This window comes from Schistocerca cancellata, chromosome 10, assembly GCF_023864275.1.
Source record: "Schistocerca cancellata isolate TAMUIC-IGC-003103 chromosome 10, iqSchCanc2.1, whole genome shotgun sequence".
Taxonomy (NCBI): Eukaryota; Metazoa; Arthropoda; class Insecta; order Orthoptera; family Acrididae; genus Schistocerca; species Schistocerca cancellata.
Window position 1 is genome coordinate 22,536,345 of NC_064635.1, and position 20,860 is coordinate 22,557,204.

Sequence of the window (20,860 nt, forward strand, 5' to 3'; positions counted from 1 at the left end):
ATCCACACAAACATGGAGCCACCATGAGCTTCACAGTGGCTTACTGGCAACTTGGGTGAATGGGTTCGTGTCGTCTGCACCGTACTCGAACCCTGCCACCAGCTCTTACCAATTTGAACTGTGACTCACCTGACCAGCTCCACGGTGTTCCAGTTTTGTAGGCTCCATCTGATCTGGTTACGAGCCCGGAGCAGGTGCTGCAGGCGATGTCGTACTGTCAGGAAAGGTACTCGGCGTAGGCTGTCTGCTGCCATGGCCACTTAACGCCAAATTTCTCCGCACTGTCTACGTTCGTCGTACGTCCCACATTGTTTTCTGCGGCTATTTCATGCAGCGTTCCTTGTCTGTTAGCAGTGACAACTCTACGCAAACGTAAAGGCCGTCGGGCACTGCATTGTCCGCGGTGAGATGTAATGCCTTGACACTAGTGGATATGGGAATACTGCATTCTCTAACGTACTCTGAAATGGAACGTCCCGTGCGTGTAGGTCCAACTACCTTCCCGCGTTCTGTTAATCCGCATCGTGTGCCCATAATCACGTCGGAAACCTTTTCACCTGAATCAACTGAGCACAAATGACAGATCTGTTTAAAGTTCTTATTTTTATTCTCTCTATTATTTAATGAGCGTTTTATTAATGTGATTGCGTATTATTATTAATTGATTTTTTATTTATGGTTTGGTCTAGTGATTCCTTTTTACTGTTTGCTCTTTCTATTTGAGTCCTTTTAATTATGTTTGCTGGTGAATTGCGGTTTATCGTATCGCGACACTGCTGCTCGCGTTGGTCGAGATCCAATGACTGTTACCAGAATATGGAATCGGTTCGTTCAGGATGGTAATACGGAACGCCGCGTTGGATCCCAACGGCCTCGTATCACTAGCAGTCGAGATGACAGGCATCTTATGCGCATGGCTGTAAAGGATCGTGCAGCCACGTTTCGATCCCTGTGTCAACAGATGGGGACGTTTATAAGACAACAACCATCTGCACATTCGACGACGACGTTCGCAGCAGCATGGACTAAGAAAGATTGTCGGTATGCCTCTGTGTGGGCTCTAATCTCTCTGATTTTATCCTCATGGTCTCTTCGCGAGATATACGTAGGAGGGAGCAATATACTGCTTGACTCCTCGGTGAAGGTATGTTCTCGAAACTTCAACAAAAGCCCGTACCGAGCTACTGAGCGTCTCTCCTGTAGAGTCTTCCACTGGAGTTTATCTATCATCTCCGTAACGCTTTCGCGATTACTAAATGATCCTGTGACGAAGCGCGCTGCTCTCCGTTGGATCTTCTCTATCTCTTCTATCAACCCTATCTGGTACGGATCCCACACTGCTGAGCAGTATTCAAGCAGTGGGCGAACAAGGATTCTTCCAATGAATCTCAGTCTGGCATCTGCTTTACCGACGATCAACTTTATTTACACTTGTCTACATTGAGATTCAATTGCCATTCCCTGCACCATGCATCAATTCGCTGCAGATCCTCCTGCATTTCAGTACAATTTTCCATTGTTAAAACCTCTCGATACACCACAGCATCATCCGCAAAAAGCCTCAGTGAACTTCCGATGTCATCCACAAGGTCATTTATGTATACTGTGAATAGCAACGGTCCTACGACACTCCCCTGCAGCACACCTGAAATCACCCTTACTTCGGAATACTTCTCTCCATTGAGAATGACAGGCTGCGTTCTGTTATCTAGGAACTCCTCAATCCAATCACACAATTGGTCTGACAGTCCATATGCTCTTACTTTGTTCATTAAACGACTGTGGGGAACTGTATCGAACGCCTTGCGGAAGTCAAGAAACACGGCATTTACCTGTGAACCCATGTCTATGGCCCTCTGAGTCTCGTGGACGAATAGCGCGAGCTGGGTTTCACACGACCGTCTTTTTCGAAACCCATGCTGATTCCTACAGAGTAGATTTCTAGTCTCCAGAAAAGTCGTTTAACTCGAACATAATATGTGTTCCAAAATTCTACAACTGATCAACGTTAGAGATATAGGTCTATAGTTCTGCACCTGTACGACGTCCCTTCTTGAAAACGGGGATGACCTGTGCCCTTTTCCAATCCTTTGGAACGCTACACTCTTCTAGAGACCTACGGTACACCGCTGCAAGAAGGGGGGCAATTTCCTTCGCCTACTCTGTGTAAAATGGAACTGGTATCCCATCAGGTCCAGCGGCTTTTCTTATTTTGAGCGATTTTAATTGATGTCTTGTCATCCTGTCCCTGCTCCTTATCATTGCTTTCCACATATTCCTTTCCTCTCAGATTCTGCACAGAACCTCCTCATTCTTTGCCTTATCAGTCCACCTAATTTTCAACATTCGTCTGTAGCACCACAGCTCAAATGCTTCGATTCTCTTCTCTACAGTTTTCCACAGTCGATGTTTCACTACCATACAATTCTGTGATCCAAAAGTAGATTGTCTGAAATTTCTTCCTTGCATTAAGGTCTATGTTTGACACTAGTAGGCTTCTCTGTGCCAGGAATGTACTTTTTGCCTGTCCTAGTCCTCTTCTGATATCCTCCTTGCTCCGTCCGTCTCTGCCTAGATAGCTGAATTCCTTAACTTCATCTACTTCATGACCATGAATTCTGGTGTTAAGTTTCTCTCTATTCCCATTTCTGCTACTTCTCATTACTTTCATCTTTCTTTTATTTACTCTCAGTCCATATTCTGTACTCATTAGACAGTCCATTCCATTCAGCAGATCATGCAATTCTTCTTCACTTTCACTCAGCACAGCAACGTCATCAGCGAATCGTAGCACTGGTACCGCTTCACCGTGAAGTGCTGTTGGGCTTGACTGGCTCTTGGATGGGTCACTGAGAGCTGTTGGCAAGTAGGGTACACTCAGCCCTTGTGAGTCCAGCTGAAGAGCTACTCGACTGGGAAGTAGCGGCTCCAGTCAGGAAAGCCCACAACGGCTGAGAGAGCAGTGTGCTGATCATGTGCCCCTCCACATCTGCATTCAGTGATGCCTATCAGCAGAGGGTGACAAGCTGTTGTTCCATACCTTTACGCCTTACAAGGCCTGTTTGGACAGAGAGAGAGAGAGAGAGAGAGAGAGAGAGAGAGAGAGAACAGATGTCTGAATACTTATGCTCAGATACTGTTGTAGATTACTATGCAGCATACAATTTTTCAGTGTACTCCTCCTATATCTGGTACCAGCTAGAGGCAAATCTTTATGAGCCACATTGCATTATATTTGAGACCAATGTATTCAGAGCAATATTTACACATGTTTCCTCAAAGATACATGTACTACACAAAAAACTACACACTGCAACCATGTTCGTAGGACCCTATGATGCTTATTAGTGTCCCTGTCATTCTATATCATATAGCGTCATTTGGGTGTGGTCTGGAGGGTGTAGTGGGACGAAATTGAAGCGTCACCCATCCACCAGTGTCAGCCCAGTTTGCAGGTGAATATAAGTTTAATTTAGTTTGTTTATGTATTTTTGTAATATTTTGTAATGGTTGTGAATTGTCTAAAGTTTTTGTATTTATTTTTTATGTTTCATGTACGGAGAGGGCGGCGCAACGAACGGAGACAGCATCTTCGTTGCCGGGACCAAAGAGAAAATTGCTGGCCACTATACGTCGCGGGTCGACAGCGAAGGAGCAACAGAAGATCCTGGAAGCGAGTTGTTGCGGCGTACTTCTAAAAATTGATAATGAATAATTTGTAATGTTTGTACAACAATGATGTCATAGGAAGTTTAATCTTATTGAAAATGTTAGTCCTATCTTGTCAAGGCTCAGGTTCACGTCTGTATGTAGGAAATTATAAACTAGTGGATGCTACTAAAGTTGAAATACGTGTTCTGAGGATTTATTTATGAAGAATTATGTGAATGGATTAATAATATGTTTGACAAGATTATTGAATTTTGACAGCGTTCATCGCAACTTTGAATCTCAAAAGTTTATTCAATGTGTGGTTCTAATTTCGATTAAATCAGATAACGTGTATCAATATAATTTCTGAGGAGAAACAAACGACATCTAAAATTGAGAAAGTTTACGCAAACCAATTGACCCGAATGACGTAATTCTGTGCATACGACTCAAATGATGTTTTACAGTTTCGTTCAAGAACCATTCTGTGACAATTTAAAAAGAATATAAATAATTTTGAAGTGGGTTGTAACTGACGTAGGTGACGAAGTCTACACATGGTCATATGTCGAAAGAAAATCATTTATAAAGAACTTACGTCGTTACACTATGAGCCACATTGCATTATATTTGAGACCAATGTATTCTGAGCAATATTTACACATTTTTCGTCAAAGATACATGTACTACACTAAAAAACTACACACTGCAACCATGTTCATAGGTCCCTATGATGCTTATTAGTGTCCCTGTCATCCTATATCATATAGCGTCATTTGGATGTGGTCTGGAGGGGAAACGGGTCTGAACACTCCTCTGTCAACCACTGTCAGCTTCTCGAAGCTTCGAGCTACCACTCCACTCAAGTACCTCCTCAGTTGGCCTCATGAGTCTGAGTGAGGCCCATTTCTATCCCCTCCACCAGCGAAAAGTCCGTAATGGTAATGGATCTCGAACCCTTATCCTTTGCAGTGCAGTGACTACCAATCTGCAGATGACGGCACATAATCAGTTTTATACTTCAGCATCAATAAGCAATTTGGGGTCTAGTAATGTTTATGTCCGTTGAAAAGTCTTAAAATTTGTTATTCGGCCTGATACAGAGACTTACCATTCTTCCTGCACACCACTCGTGAGTGGAATTGGAAATGGGAGAAGTGACAATGGTGCAGTTCTCCATCACACACCAAAGGTTTCTTGCGGAATATGGAGGTAACGGTGGACTCATATTTGTGAGGGCTGAAGACAGAGACTTACCTTTGTTCCCTGGGCATCGGCAGCAGTCGAATCCGTCAGCGGCGTGTCTGAATCCCACTCCGAGCTGAGGTCGTCACTGGAGGCTTCACCGTAGTCGTGTGGACAGGGCACGCCCAGCAGTGACTGCTGGTACATGGTGTAACCGGGCAGCCCACCCCCGATATAGACTGTGTTCTGCTCCTCTGTCTCCCAGGGTGGAGGCGGATCATCTGGGGGTGGCGGCTCTACAGTCGGTGGAGGGGGCGACGGTTTGGAGCGTCCACAGGTGGGGAACACATCGTCGTCCTCAGGTTCCGGGGGTGGGCGGGGTAGGCGCAGCTCACGGGGCGGTCGGAGGCCCACGCGTGGTACCTGGTTGTTCTGGTGGCGGTGGCCGTGCCGCCGTTCTGGATGAAGTCGGTGGTGACCACTGTCAGCACTGGCGACTGTTGAGGTGGATTCGCCGTCCACACTGTGCTTGACTGGCCGTGCCTTCACCACTTCACTGTCCACAGAAGCAGACCTGGCTCCACTGTCAGGGGTGTCGTCACTGGCCGACTGGTACCTCGGGATTCCCATAGGCCGCTGCGATCGCTGCTCGACTTGAGCCGCTGTTTCCTCCCCAGATTCTGAACTATCACCCTTCTTGAGCTGTGCCGTCTTGGCCAGTTTGTAGCGGTTCAGCTGCTCCACACCAAAGACGGGAGGGTCCCTGACGGAGGCCACTGGGGAGTCGTCACTGCCTTCCACTTCGTTCCCATCTTTGCTCCTGGACGAGGCTTCCTCCTTGTCACTGGAGCTGGAACTGTCATCAGCTGACGCCATCCTGTGCTTGAGCAGCTGTTTCCTCAGCTGCTGGTGGCGGGGTAGTGAGTCTTCAAAGCTCTCCGTGTCACCCTCGTCGAGGTCTTCGGTGTCTTCTGGAATGGCGAGGGTGATCCTCGGGGGTGACGGTGGATCGCCACTGTGTTTCTTCTCCTTGTCGCTTGCCTCAGCACTGTCCGTCTGACCTCCCTGAAGCTTCTCACAGTCCAGTACACCAGAAACCTGTGAACTATAGGAAGGATTTCCTGGAGCTTCGTGCTTTGACGATGGATCTCCTGTGAAATCAGAAGCAACCAGGGGCTCCTTGTCCTCTCTCGCCCCACTGAGTAACATTTTCTCCTGTTCGCTCTGCTCCTCACAAGTCCTCTCTGAGGACCCCACGTCCGCAATTGCGGCTAGAGCCTTCGTGGGTGATACCCGATGGTAGGGGATGCAGCAGCAGCATCTGACGTCAGCCTCTGTGTCAGTGGCTGCCACATTTCGTGGTTCCATGGTGTCGGCCGAAGACTCTGGCTTCACTGGTGAGTGTGGTGGGGTCATTATCACATCGTCCAACAGGCTCCTCGGTTGTCGATCATGGTCTCTCAGTGATTCCTCCATGTTGACTCAACCACCTGGGGTTGGTACCCATGGTACGATCTGCAACACATCTGCACGTTACGTAGTAATATTCGTAGCACACATCCTCTCTTCTCTCTACTATTTCAATAGGCTGTTAAAAAGGTGCAGATAAACTGTATGTTTGCGGCAAACAGATTCCTGCCACATATGATTCAAAGAAATCTCTTTTCCCATTCACTGGTAATTCGAATGTATGTCACCTTTTTTGGCAATAGCTTAAGCCGCTGGTTATTCACTGGAAATTTTGATGAAACAATAAAACTTCCAGACATAAGAAGTCCTGTATATCACCATAATATACAATGAAGATGGTTATTTATCCTCAAATGTTGTACAACGTGCAGTAGTGCTTTCTGTTTACAATTTCAGATTCTCCTCGGCACTAAAACATATTTATGTGTCTCAAGAATCGAGCACGTTATTGGATATCCCAATGGCATCCCATCCTGTAGGGTGTTTCCGACGGAAGGCAGCAAGATATAATGCGCCACCCGTCAAGTTATCAGCTAGAAACAAGCCATGTACAGCGCACAGATATTCCAAGACTGCTGGCAGCGGCAAGCGCATCAGTTGCGCACAAGGCTGATACGCACTCTGAAGACGTACATGTAAACACACTTCTGTACACGAACACACTTCTACACGCCCGTCAGCAGAATGTCACTCCAGTGCGACGCGCACTGTGTCACTGGCCGCTGGCAACGGCGCTCGGGTAGCGGTGGACAGAGACGTTGTTGCAGCCGAGTCAGCGTCCAGAGATTACCTACCATCTGCAGCCAGCGTCGCACCTGTGGCGCCAGTACAGCTGAGCTGGCGACGCACTGGCGCGCGGCGGAGACCTGGGGAAAGGGGTCACTCCGCCAGCAACAGGTGTTCTGCCCACGCCAATGTCACGGCTGAGCTCCTCGCCCCGCTGGCAGTCGGTGTACCGCGGTGACGTCACAGCCGTGCGGCAACAGGTTCGCGGGCGCCTCTCTGCCCGAAATCCACTCTCTGAAAACGGGCACGCGTCACCAACACACACACACACAAGGGGCCTACACAACCGTGCTGCACGATTTATGGCCTATACCGCGCAACGACCAAAGTAAACAATGCCGACATTTCAGTGTTTCATCAGCTACATGTTACACAGGATGGTTCATTGATCGTGACCGGGCCAAATATCTCACGAAATAAGCGTCAAACGAAAAAACTACAAAAAACGAAACTTCTCTAGCTTGAAGGGGGAAACCAGATGGCGCTATGGTTGGCCCAATAGATGGCGCTGCCATACGTCAAACGGATATCAAATGCGTTTTTTTAATGGGGGGTAGGACGTCAAACTTGGAGCAGGAGAGGCACCACAGGAGATTTTAATTTCCACTGTCTATACTTTTACAAATAAATTCATAAAACTTTGTCAGCATGACCAGGAAGGATTTAGGATTCACACTCATAGCAGTGGAAATTCAAAAACATAAATAATTTTTTTTTTTTTACATGTGAAATTTCATCATGTTTTCACTTACTATTGGCTGCATTTGTTGCTATAGGTACATTTTTCTTCACAAGTAAGAGAGATTCTTTGATGAATTTTGCACAGCATACAAACCAAAACTTGCAGGTGTACCAATTTTCCAAATCTATTAAAAACTATGGTAGAAATAGAGATTATTAACTAAAGAATTTGATTATTTTCTAAACATAAAGCATAAAAAGTAACAGCTCATTTATTTTTTCATAAATTAAATAGAATCTAGAATTTCACACACCTGTAAGTATGGTTTGTATGCTGTGCAAAATTTATCGAACAGTCTCTCCTACAGACGAAGAAAAGTGTACGTATAGCAACAAATGCACCCAATAGTAAGTGAAAAAATGAATAAATTTCACATGTAAAAAAAAAATTATTGTTATATTTTTGAACTTCCACTGCTATGAGTGTGAATCCTGAATCCTTCCTGGTCATACTGACAAAGTTTTATGAATTTATTTGTAAAAGTATAGACAGTGGAAATTAAAATGTCCTGTGGTGCCTCTCCTGCTCCAAGTCGGCCCGTTCGACGTCCTACCCCCTCTTAAATAAGTTCAAATGGTTCAAATGGCTCTCAGCTCTATGGGACTTAATTTCTGAGGTCATCAGTCCCCTAGAACTTAGAACTACTTAAACCTAACTAACCTAAGCACATCACACACATCCATGCCCGAGGAAGGATTCGAACCTGCGACCGTTGCGGTCGCGCGGTTCCAGACTGTAGCGCCTAGAACCGCTCAGCCACCCCGGCCGGCTTCTTAAATAGGAACCCCCATTTTTATTACATATTCGTGTAGTACGTAAAGAAATATAAATGTTTTAGTTGGACCACTTTTTTCGCTTTTTCATAGATGGCGCTGTAATAGTAACAAACGTATAAGTACGTGGTATCACGTAACATTCCGCCAGTGCAGATGGTATTTGCTTCGTGATACATTACCCGTGTTAAAATGGACCGTTTACCAATTGCGGAAAAGGTCGATATCGTGTTGATGTATGTCTATTGCGATCAAAATGCCCAACGGGCGTGTGCTATGTACGCTGCTCGGTATCCTGGACGACATCATCCAAGTGTCCGGACCGTTCGTCGGATAGTTACGTTATTTAAGGAAACAGGAAGTGTTCAGCCACATGTGAAACGTCAACCACGACCTGCAGCAAATGATGATGGCCAAGTAGGCGTTTTAGCTGCTGTCGCGGCTAATCCGCACATCAGTAGCAGACAAACTGCGCGAGAATCGGGAATCTCAAAAACGTCGGTGTTGAGAATGGTACATCAACATCGATTGTACCCGTACCATATTTCTGTGCACCAGGAATTGCATGGCGACGACTTTGAACGTTGTGTACAGTTCTGCCACTGGGCACAAGAGAAATTACGGGACGATGACAGATTTTTTGCACGCGTTCTATTTAGCGATGAAGTGTCATTCACCAACAGCGGTAACGTAAACCGGCGTAATTTGCACTATTGGGCAACAGAAAATCCACAATGGCTGCGACAAGTGGAACATCAGCGACCGTGGCGGGTCAATGTATGGTGTAGCATTATGGGAGGAAGGATAATTGGCCCCCATTTTATCGATGGCAATGTAAATGGTGCAATGTATGCTGATTTCCTACGTAATGTTCTACCGATGTTACTACAAGATGTTTCACTGCATGACAGAATGGCGATGTACTTCCAACATGATGTATGTCCGGCACATAGCTCGCGTGCGGTTGAAGCGGTATTGAATAGTATATTTCATGACAGGTGGATTGGTCGTCGAAGCACTATACCATGGCCCGCACGTTCACCGGATATGACGTCCCCGGATTTCTTTCCGTGGGGAAAGTTGAAGTCCACCGACAACGCCTGACAACATGCGTCAGCGCATTGTCAATGCATGTGCGAACATTACGGAAAGCGAGCTACTCGCTGTTGAGAGGAATGTCGTTACACGTATTGCCAAATGCACTGAGGTAGACAGACATCATTTTGAGCATTTATCGATTAATGTGGTATTTACAGGTACTCACGTTGTAACAGCATGCGTTCTCAGAAATGATAAGTTCACAAAGGTACATGTATCGCATTGGAACAACCGAAATAAAATGTTCAGACGTACCTACGTTCTGTATTTTAATTTAGAAAACTTACCTGTTACCAACTGTTCGTCTAAAATTGTGAGCCATATGTTTGTGACTATTACAGCGCCATCTGTCACAAAGCGAAAAAAGTGGTCCAACTAAGACATTCATATTTCTTTACGTACTACACGAATATGTAATAAAAATTGGGGGTTCATATTAAAAAAAAACGCAGTTGGTATCCGTTTGACGTATGGCAGCGCCATCTAGCGGGGCAACCATAGCGCCATCTGGCTTCCCCCTTCAAGCTAGAGAAGTTTCTTTATTTGTATTTTTTTTGGTTTGACGCTTATTTCGTGAGATATTTGGCCCGGTCACGTTCAATGGATCACCCTGTATATAAATTTTATTTTCTTGGTGCATGATATTGCTTCTTCGATGATACTCAGGAAAAATTAAAAGCCATACTGCACACTCTTGTATTATTCCTCTTAATGTGTCCACTCTACATGGAGTACATTATTATTTTTTTATACATCACATATGAGTAGTCGCGAAAGTTGCCATCAGATCGTCACGACGCCAAACATGCGACACAATCTTACGACAGTGGTGTGCTTGGCTTGTAGATGGTTACAGCTAGGTGCGCCATTTGACTGTCAGAGTACTGTGTTTAGCTTTTAACTTACACGTGGTTCCAGCTGGACACCCCATTTGACTGTCGCATTATCATGCTTACATTACAAGTGGTTACAGGCATGCGCTTAATTAACTGTCATAGTACTGTGCTTATTTTATAAGTGCTTACAGTCAGGTGCCCAAATTTACTGTCACAGTAATGTTATTAGGTATTGATGTTTATTGTCAGGTGCTGCACATAGCCGTGAAAGTATTATGCTCAACTTGTAGGTGGTTACAGACAGGTGCCCAATTTGATTATCACAGTACCCTGGTTGTACGAGGGCAGTTCAATAAGTAATGCGACACATTTTTTTTCTGAAACAGGGGTTCTTTTATTCAGCATTGAAATACACCAGGTTATTCCCCAATCTTTTAGCTACACAACACTATTTTTCAACGTAATCTCCATTCAATGCTACGGCCTTACGCCACCTTGAAATGAGGGCCTGTATGCCTGCACGGTACCATTCCACTGGTCGATGTCGGAGCCAACGTCGTACTGCATCAATAACTTCTTCATCATCATCCGCGTAGTGCCTCCCACGGATTGCGACCTTCATTGGGCCAAACATTTGGAAATCCGACTGTGCGAGATCGGGGCTGTAGGGTGCATGAGGAAGAACAGTCCACTGAAGTTTTGTGAGCTCCTCTCGGGTGCGAAGACTTGTGTGAGGTCTTGCGTTGTCATGAAGAAGGAGAAGTTCGTTCAGATTTTTGTGCCTACGAACACGCTGAAGTCGTTTCTTCAATTTCTGAAGAGTAGCAAAATACACTTCAGAGTTGATCGTTTGACCATGGGGAAGGAAATCGAACAGAATAACCCCTTCAGCGTCCCAGAAGACTGTAAACATGACTTTACCGGCTGAGGGTATGGCTTTAAACTTTTTCTTGGTAGGGGAGTGGGTGTGGCGCCACTCCATTGATTGCCGTTTTGTTTCAGGTTCGAAGTGATGAACCCATGTTTCATCGCCTGTAACAATCTTTGACAAGAAATTGTAACCCTCAGCCACATGACGAGCAAGCAATTCCGCACGTATGGTTCTCCTTTGCTCTTTATGGTGTTCGGTTAGACAACGAGGGACCCAGCGGGAACAAACCTTTGAATATCCCAACTGGTGAACAATTGTGACAGCAGTACCAACAGAGATGTCAAGTTGAGCACTGAGTTGTTTGATGGTGATCCGTCGATCATCCCGAACGAGTGTGTTCGCACGCTCCGCCATTGCAGGAGTCACAGCTGTGCACGGCCGGCCCGCACGCGGGAGATCAGACAGTCTTGCTTGACCTTGCAGCGATGATGACACACGCTTTGCCCAACGACTCACCGTGCTTTTGTCCACTGCCAGATCACCGTAGACATTCTGCAAGCGCCTATGAATATCTGAGATGCCCTGGTTTTCCGCCAAAAGAAACTCGATCACTGCCCGTTGTTTGCAACGCACATCCGTTGCAGACGCCATTTTAACAGCTCCGTACAGCGCTGCCACCTGTCGGAAGTCAATGAAACTATACGAGACGAAGCGGGAATGTTTGAAAATATTCGACAAGAAATTTCCGGTTTTTTCAACCAAAATTGGCCGAAAAAAAAATTTGTTGCATTACTTATTGAACTGCCCTCGTATAATAGGTGTTTCCTGTCAGCGCAACAGCTGACTGTGACAGTACCGTTGCACAGTTTACAGGTGTTTACAGTCATGTGTTCTACTTGACTGTCACATTACTATGCTTGTCATATATGCGGTTATATACAGGTGCTCCACTTGACTGTAACGTGTGCACCATAATAGGAGAGCCAACAAGATAACCGGTCCTAAGCTAACCACAGCACTGTGGTAGTCACGTGAAGCGCGCGACTGCAAACACCTGTAACGCCTGTGGTGATGACGTTGCAGCAGCCCGGAGTGGCCGTGCGGTTCTAGGCGCTACAGTCTGGAACCGAGCGACCGCTACGGTCGCAGGTTCGAATCCTGCCTCGGGCACGGATGTGTGATGTCCTTAGGTTAGTTAGGTTTAATTAGTTATAAGTTCTAGGCGACTGATGACCTCAGAAGTTAAGTGGCATTGTGCTCAGAGCCATTTTTTTTTTATGACGTTGCATCACATGTTTGACGTCGTCATGATCTGTTTGGCAAAACCAGCCAGGAGTGGAGTACAAAAAAAAATTATATTATTTGCTACCTGTATTGAACACGTTAGCAAATGTGCTACAATTTTGGTTTCCACTTATGTAGACCTTACGTCTTCTTCCGTTACGTGAAGTATTTCCTGACAAAAAGCAACGTCTCATTGGCAACTCAGGTATTGAACAAGCTGCTGAAACATTTAATGCTCTGAACATGCGTGTTGCTCGTTGAAACTGGCAACAGCGTAGAATTACCTGGTGACTGTGTCGGGGAGTAAATACTTTTTGAAAAATTGTTAATCTCCATTATCTCCAGTACCTGCTTTAAGTTAATTTCAATCTATATTTCGGTATGATCAACATTTAGTTCGTACAGTGCTCAGTTCTACTGCTGCGCAAACAGTCCAGGGACTACAGTCTGTCGCTTCAATAATTTGGCAGCCTTACCACAGCAATTTTCCTCGTAGTTTTCCACGATCATTAAACACATATTTCGAAATCCTAAATGGAATTTACAAGGTATGAAATACAGAAAATACACTCCTGGAAATTGAAATAAGAACACCGTGAATTCATTGTCCCAGGAAGGGGAAACTTTATTGACACATTCCTGGGGTCAGATACATCACATGATCACACTGACAGAACCACAGGCACATAGACACAGGCAACAGAGCATGCACAATGTCGGCACTAGTACAGTGTATATCCACCTTTCGCAGCAATGCAGGCTGCTATTCTCCCATGGAGACGATCGTAGAGATGCTGGATGTAGTCCTGTGGAACGGCTTGCCATGCCATTTACACCTGGCGCCTCAGTTGGACCAGCGTTCGTGCTGGACGTGCAGACCGCGTGAGACGACGCTTCATCCAGTCCCAAACACGCTCAATGGGGGACAGATCCGGAGATCTTGCTGGCCAGGGTAGTTGACTTACACCTTCTAGAGCACGTTGGGTGGCACGGGATACATGCGGATGTGCATTGTCCTGTTGGAACAGCAAGTTCCCTTGCCGGTCTAGGAATGGTAGAACGATGGGTTCGATGACGGTTTGAATGTACCGTGCACTATTCAGTGTCCCCTCGACGATCACCAGTGGTGTACGGCCAGTGTAGGAGATCGCTCCCCACACCATGATGCCGGGTGTTGGCCCTGTGTGCCTCGGTCGTATGCAGTCCTGATTGTGGCGCTCACCTGCACGGCGCCAAACACGCATACGACCATCATTGGCACCAAGGCAGAAGCGACTCTCATCTCTGAAGACGACACGTCTCCACTCGTCCCTCCATTCACGCCTGTCGCGACACCACTGGAGGCGGGCTGCACGATGTTGGGGCGTGAGCGGAAGACGGCCTAACGGTGTGCGGGACCGTAGCCCAGCTTCATGGAGACGGTTGCGAATGGTCCTCGCCGATACCCCAGGAGCAACAGTGTCCCTAATTTGCTGGGAAGTGGCGGTGCGGTCCCCTACGGCACTGCGTAGGATCCTACGGTCTTGGCGTGCATCCGTGCGTCGTTGCCGTCCGGTCCCAGGTCGACGGGCACGTGCACCTTCCGCCGACCACTGGCGACAACTTCGATGTACTGTGGAGACCTCACGCCCCACGTGTTGAGCAATTCGGCGGAACGTCCACCCGGCCTCCCGCATGCCCACTATACGCCCTCGCTCAAAGTCCGTCAACTGCACATACGGTTCACGTCCACGCTGTCGCGGCATGCTACCAGTGTTAAAGACTGCGATGGAGCTCCGTATGCCACGGCAAACTGGCTGACACTGACGGCGGCGGTGCACAAATGCTGCGCAGCTAGCGCCATTCGACGGCCAACACCGCGGTTCCTGGTGTGTCCGCTGTGCCGTGCGTGTGATCATTGCTTGTACAGCCCTCTCGCAGTGTCCGGAGCAAGTATGGTGGGTCTGACACACCGGTGTCAATGTGTTCTTTTTTCCATTTGCAGGACTGTATGTACTTGTGAAGCTTCGTATAATCCGCGAACAGAGTTCGGAATTTAGATGCAAGGAACTGTTCAACCTCGTGTTCACCAGGCTGACCAGACGTTCCCGTTTTGCCGGCACAGTTCCGGTTTTCACATAAACGCCCTGGTGTCTCGAGAAAATCATTCGCGATACACAATTGTCCCGGGTTTCCATTGACAAAAAATGTGCATGCAATAATCTCAGTTAATTAAATATTTTTGGAGAAACATGTTTCCTAGGAGTAGAATGTTACAGAAATATATATTTTCACAATATATTTGCTCACCGCATTCGGTTTAAATAGTCTCATGCCAACAGAAAGAGTAAGAGATATGTTGCAAAGAAAAGAAGGCACGTTATTAGCTACCCCCGTAACTAACTTGCCGACTTTTCACTTTATGGCCATCGAAACAAGTAAAACCAAAGCCAAAGGGGGTATAAAGGAGCATCACTTAAACCATTTCTCCTAATGGGACTGCAGCCAAATGGAAGTTAATATTGTGAAGAATGTGACCGATGCGGCGTGTGTTAGCAGTCCTTATTGAATACTGTTTAGCATGTACGCATGATTGCCCAAATAGTCTGCAGTCAAACGGAATCATTGACTATAGTGTCAAACGTATAATTTGTACCTGCTTGCTGATTACTAATACTACACAAATTTAGGGTTATAAAAGTGTACCTAGTTACCTAGTAAGTGACTAAACATTCCAGAAAATATATCCAGCCCATTACTCTAAAAAAAAAGTATGCATCAGTCGTTTTTATTTCTGAACAAAATAATTTTATTTATGTGTGACGCACCTACATATTCCTTTCCAATTCATCAAATGCAGATATATTGTTCCTGTTGGTCTTTCAGCTGCTGCTTCGTCATTGACATACTATCGATTTCAAAATGACACGATAGCTGACGAGAAAGGTAAGCATTAGTATACTAATAAAGTTAAGTCTAAAGTGCAAACAGAAATGTCCCGGTGTTCTTGTCTTTGAAATATGGTCAGCCTAGTGTTCACGCATGTAAACGACCTGCAGTTATCTGTCTCCCAACACAACGACTTTTTGGAGCTCTACTACATCTACAATCACTAAATTATCATCTACGTTCGGTTAAAGCGGATGCCTGACATCGTTTTCTCTGGCACGAAGATGTTCCTTGCTGTTCGAAACGTGTTGTTGTAAATGCAGTGGCATATAGCCGTTTTTAACCTGCCCCTTAATGTTCTGTGTGTATTGAAAATTAAATACTGAAACGATGCAACAGAGAAAGGTATACTTGAAAATAACATTCTCTTGGTGCACAAGCAGATATTCTCTGCTACGCTCACTTCACTCTTTACAGAACATTCAATTTCATAAATCCTGCAGCAAACGGTATGGTATGGCGATGTAATACTAAAAGTAGGAAGTGACTTCATTCTTGGATAATGATGGGACGCAGGTAGTTTTTCCATTTCGGGCAGAAAAAATGAAAAATCTGAAGATTTTACAAAAAGAGGAGTTAAAAGCCCTTCCTGCTATGTGGAACATTATTTGAAAATGACTCAGCGCTTCTGCCAAAAATACAGGGTTATTACAAATGATTGAGCGATTTCACAGCTCTACAATAACTTTATTATTTGAGATATTTTCACAATGCTTTGCACACACATACAAAACCTTAAAAAGTTTTTTTACGCATTCACAAATGTTCGATATGTGCCCCTTTAGTTATTCGGCAGACAACAAGCCGATAATCAAGTTCCCACACTCGGCGCAGCATGTCCCCATCAATGAGTTCGAAAGCATCTTTGATGCGAGCTCGCAGTTCTGGCACGTTTCTTGGTAGATGAGGTTTAAACACTGAATCTTTCACATAACCCCACAGAAAGAAATCGCATGGGGTTAAGTCGGGAGAGCGTGGAGGCCATGACACGAATTGCTGATCATGATCTCCACCACGACCGATCCATCGGTTTTCCAATCTCCTGTTTAAGAAATGCCGAACATCATGATGGAAGTGCGGTGGAGCACCACCCTGTTGAAAGATGAAGTCGGCGCTGTCGGTCTCCAGTTCTGGCATGAGCCAATTTTCCGCGGGCTACGCGCGAAACTTGCCCGCACGCGTTCAACCGTTTCTTCGCTCACTGCAGGCCGACCCGTTGACTTCCCCTTACAGAGGCATCCAGAAGCTTTAAACTGCGCATACCATCGCCGAATGGAGTTAGCAGTTGGTGAATCTTTGTTGAAACTCGTCCTGAAGTGTCATTGCACTGTTATGACTGACTGAAGTGAGTGCATTTCAAGCACGACATACGCTTTCTCGGCTCCTGTCGCCATTTTGTCTCACTGCGCTCTCGAGCGCTCTGACGGCAGAAACTTAAAGTGCGGCTTGAGCCGAACAAAAAATTATGAGTTTTTCTACGTATCTGTAGTGTGTCGTGACCATATGTCAATGAATGGAGCTACAGTGAATTTATGAAATCGCTTCAATCATTTGTAATAGCCCTGTACATGCCTTTTTCTTGCTATGCCGATTGCAAAGTCGTGTTTCCCACTCCACTGTCAACTATTTAGCGAAACTGCTCTAACCACTTGTAGCTGTCATGTAACTTTATTTTTGAAGAATATATGGGTCGAAATCGAACGGTTAAAAGGCGAGATAAGTAATCAGCTCCGTTTAGAACCAGTTAACAGCTCATGTTTCGTATGTACCGCTTAACAGCTCTTCATGATTAAGATTTTCCATTAGCTTACCACTTATCTGGATATCGGTGACAGGCAACATACGACTGAATGGGGGTACATTTCGGTCTCGTTCTCTAAAATGGGATTTTTCTGACCTTGGGCGCTGAGTGAAATCTGCAGTCGTTAGCTAGGACACGAGAATAGTGTCTGAGAAAAAGTGGATCATAAACCTGTACCGACCATTCTGATTTAGGTGAACGTGGCTTTCTTAAGTCGGGCGTGATTCCCTCCACAACACCGTAGCTAGTCCACTTTTTTCTAGCTGAGCTAGCGCCGCGTCAGCAATGACTTTGATGTCTACGGGACATTAAAGTCTAATTTTACCTTCATTTGATTTTTGCTGATCTCTTATCGCTGGGATGTTGGAATTTGTGGGTAATGAGAATTATTGTCATAGAATTATTGTCATAGCGGGCTACGGCTACGTGACTTTTGTTCTCCCGTGTTTGACCAAAACTGAGAATTTCTCTCAGATCTTGTAAATAGCGTTATCACGGAAATTAAGCAACACGTGTAAACGTAAGTATTAACAAAGTTCGTTTGCTACTTTTGCGTAAGTTGTTATCAATAAAGGTGCACATGTTCCCACACTTTTTTAAAAATTAAAAATATGTAGAATGAGAATGGAATTGGACTACAGAAAATGACAGTATAACAGCCGCGAGTGATATGTAAGACTTGTGGTGCTATAAAACGAAGGCCTACACTGAGCAGCAGATGCTACCTAAGAAAATTTTTACAAAATGGTATAGCAAATGAGAATCTCTGACAAGTATTAACGCGAAAGAGCAATACAATAATTGTGCTGTGTTATAACCAGTTTGTGCCCTACAAACACTGATCAACAGAAATTCATAAAAAACTAAAGCACGTTGCAAGTGAAGCAACGCACTCCATAGATAAGTAGGATCGAATATTTTACACGTCACAGGCTGTCATCCGCACATCCACCCCTAGGGGCGGTAGGGGTGCATTGCACCCAGAGTATTTTTATACAAGTAATGGCGTTCGTACGAGGGGGTACCAAAAACACCGCAGTTACTTTTTAAAAGCTATTTACAGGGTGTTTCAAAAATGACCGATATATTTGAAACGGCAATAAAAACTAAACGAGCAGCGATAGAAATACACCGTTTGTTGCAATATGCTTGGGACAACAGTACATTTTCAGGCAGACAAACTTTCGAAATTACAGTAGTTACAATTTTCAACAACAGATGGCGCTGCGGTCTGGGAAACTCTATAGTACGATATTTTCCACATATCCACCATGCGTAGCAATAATATGGCGTAGTCTCTGAATGAAATTACCCGAAACCTTTGACAACGTGTCTGGCGGAATGGCTTCACATGCAGGTGTTTCTGGATTCTGGCGGTACACCTGGTCTTTCATGTGTCCCCACAGAAAGAAGTCACAGGGGTTCATGTCTGGCGAATAGGGAGGCCAATCCACGCCGCCTCCTGTATGTTTCGGATAGCCCAAAGCAATCACACGATCATCGAAATATTCATTCAGGAAATTAAAGACGTCGGCCGTGCGATGTGGCCGGGCACCATCTTGCATAAACCACGAGATGTTCACAGTGTCGTCTAAGGCAGTTTGTACCGCCACAAATTCACGAAGAATGTCCAGATAGCGTGATGCAGTAATCGTTTCGGATCTGAAAAATGGGCCAATGATTCCTTTGGAAGAAATGGCGGCCCAGACCAGTACTTTTTGAGGATGCAGGGACGATGGGACTGCAACATGGGGCTTTTCGGTTCCCCATATGCGCCAGTTCTGTTTATTGACGAAGCCGTCCAGGTAAAAATAAGCTTCGTCAGTAAACCAAATGCTGCCCACACGCATATCGCCGTCATCAATCCTGTGCACTATATCGTTAGCGAATGTCTCTCGTGCAGCAATGGTAGCGGCGCTGAGGGTTTACCGCGTTTGAATTTTGTATGGATTGAGGTGTAAACTCTGGCGCATGAGACGATACGTGGACGTTGGCGTCATTTGGACCGCAGCTGCAACACGGCGAACGGAAACCCGAGGCCGCTGTCGCATCACCTGCTGCACTAGCTGCGCGTTGCCCTCTGTGGTTGCCGTACGCGGTCGCCCTACCTTTCCAGCACGTTCGTCCGTCACGTTCCCAGTCCGATGAAATTTTTCAAACAGATCCTTTATTGTATCGCTTTTCGGTCCTTTGGTTACATTAAACCTCCGTTGAAAACTTCGTCTTGTTGCAACAACACTGTGTTCTAGGCGATGGAATTCCAACACCAGAAAAATCCTCTGTTCTAAGGAATAAACCATGTTGTCCACAGCCCACTTGCACGTTGTGAACAGCACACGCTTACAGCAGAAAGACGACGTACAGAATGGCGCACCCACAGACTGCGTTGTCTTGTATATCTTTCACATCACTTGCAGCGCCATCTGTTGTTGAAAATTGTAACTACTGTAATTTCGAAAGTTTGTTCGCCTGAAGATGTACTGTTGTCCCAAGCATATTGCAACAAACGGTGTATTTCTATCGCTGCTCGTTTAGCTTTTATTGCCGTTTCAAATATACCGGTCATTTTTGAAACACCCTGTATGTACTGAATTTGAAGATGACTGTCTCTCTTACGAGCATTCGTGAATCGACGTTACTTCAGTTTGAAATTCACAGCACAGCAGCAGATCGGCAATACGAGCCACACACGCACACAAGTTGTCTGCGCTGGGAGACAAAATATTCCCTCTGTCACGTACTCTTAACTCCGCAGTGGCCTCTGCCCGTGACGTAAGCGACCAAATTTGCTTCACTCACGGCCGAATTCACCAACGTCAATTAAACACATATTCAAATTCCTAAAGGTAGTTTTGTTCCGTCGTTGCATCTAGAAAAAAACGCGTGTTTTTCTCACCATACGCTTACAGAAGTAAAACATCATCATTGTTCCGTAATTAAAAATATTTACAATTTAATTTGTTTTTATGATTGAAAAACAGTTCGTTAACAGTTTTTCTTGGTTTTTCGCCGACGTCCGAAAATGCCGTCGGCTAGCACGTCTTTGGTTTCTTTCTTCATTAGACGCTGATACTTGCGATCTAATTTTTCGCTGGTTTGCAAGACTATGTATTTTTTATGTTATGCACAGCACATTTTTTTGTGGACCACTGTTTATTTGTGTACTCCTACGTGCGTATTCTGTTTTGTAGTGTTGCTAACACAGTCATTAGTTTGCCTTTGATCTACATCTTTTTTGTCTTTTTCACTGTAGTTAATTATATATATTAAGTTTCCTTTAATTTACGTCTATGGTCACAATCTTTTTTGTTTAACAGATTACCGGTTTCGGTCTTTAATGACCATCATCAGATCTGTTTCATAAAAACAAAGTCATAATGTACTGCAGCCATAGTGGCATCGTCAAATGTTAAATGTCAGAGACGATGCCACTAT

The 20,860-nt window shown here is 45.2% G+C and overlaps 1 protein-coding gene across 1 annotated transcript in view; it reads right to left on the bottom strand.

The window, feature by feature from the left end:
- Positions 1 to 4,875: 4,875 nt before the first annotated feature.
- LOC126106726 (histone-lysine N-methyltransferase SETD1B-like) overlaps positions 4,876 to 20,860 on the bottom strand; it is a 188,419-nt gene continuing 172,434 nt past the window's right edge. Inside the window, exon 2 of the mRNA XM_049913106.1 lies at positions 4,876 to 7,326. Coding sequence (XP_049769063.1) covers positions 4,876 to 6,312 — 1,437 coding nt within the window. The 5' untranslated portion in view covers positions 6,313 to 7,326. The remainder of the gene's footprint in view (positions 7,327 to 20,860) is intronic.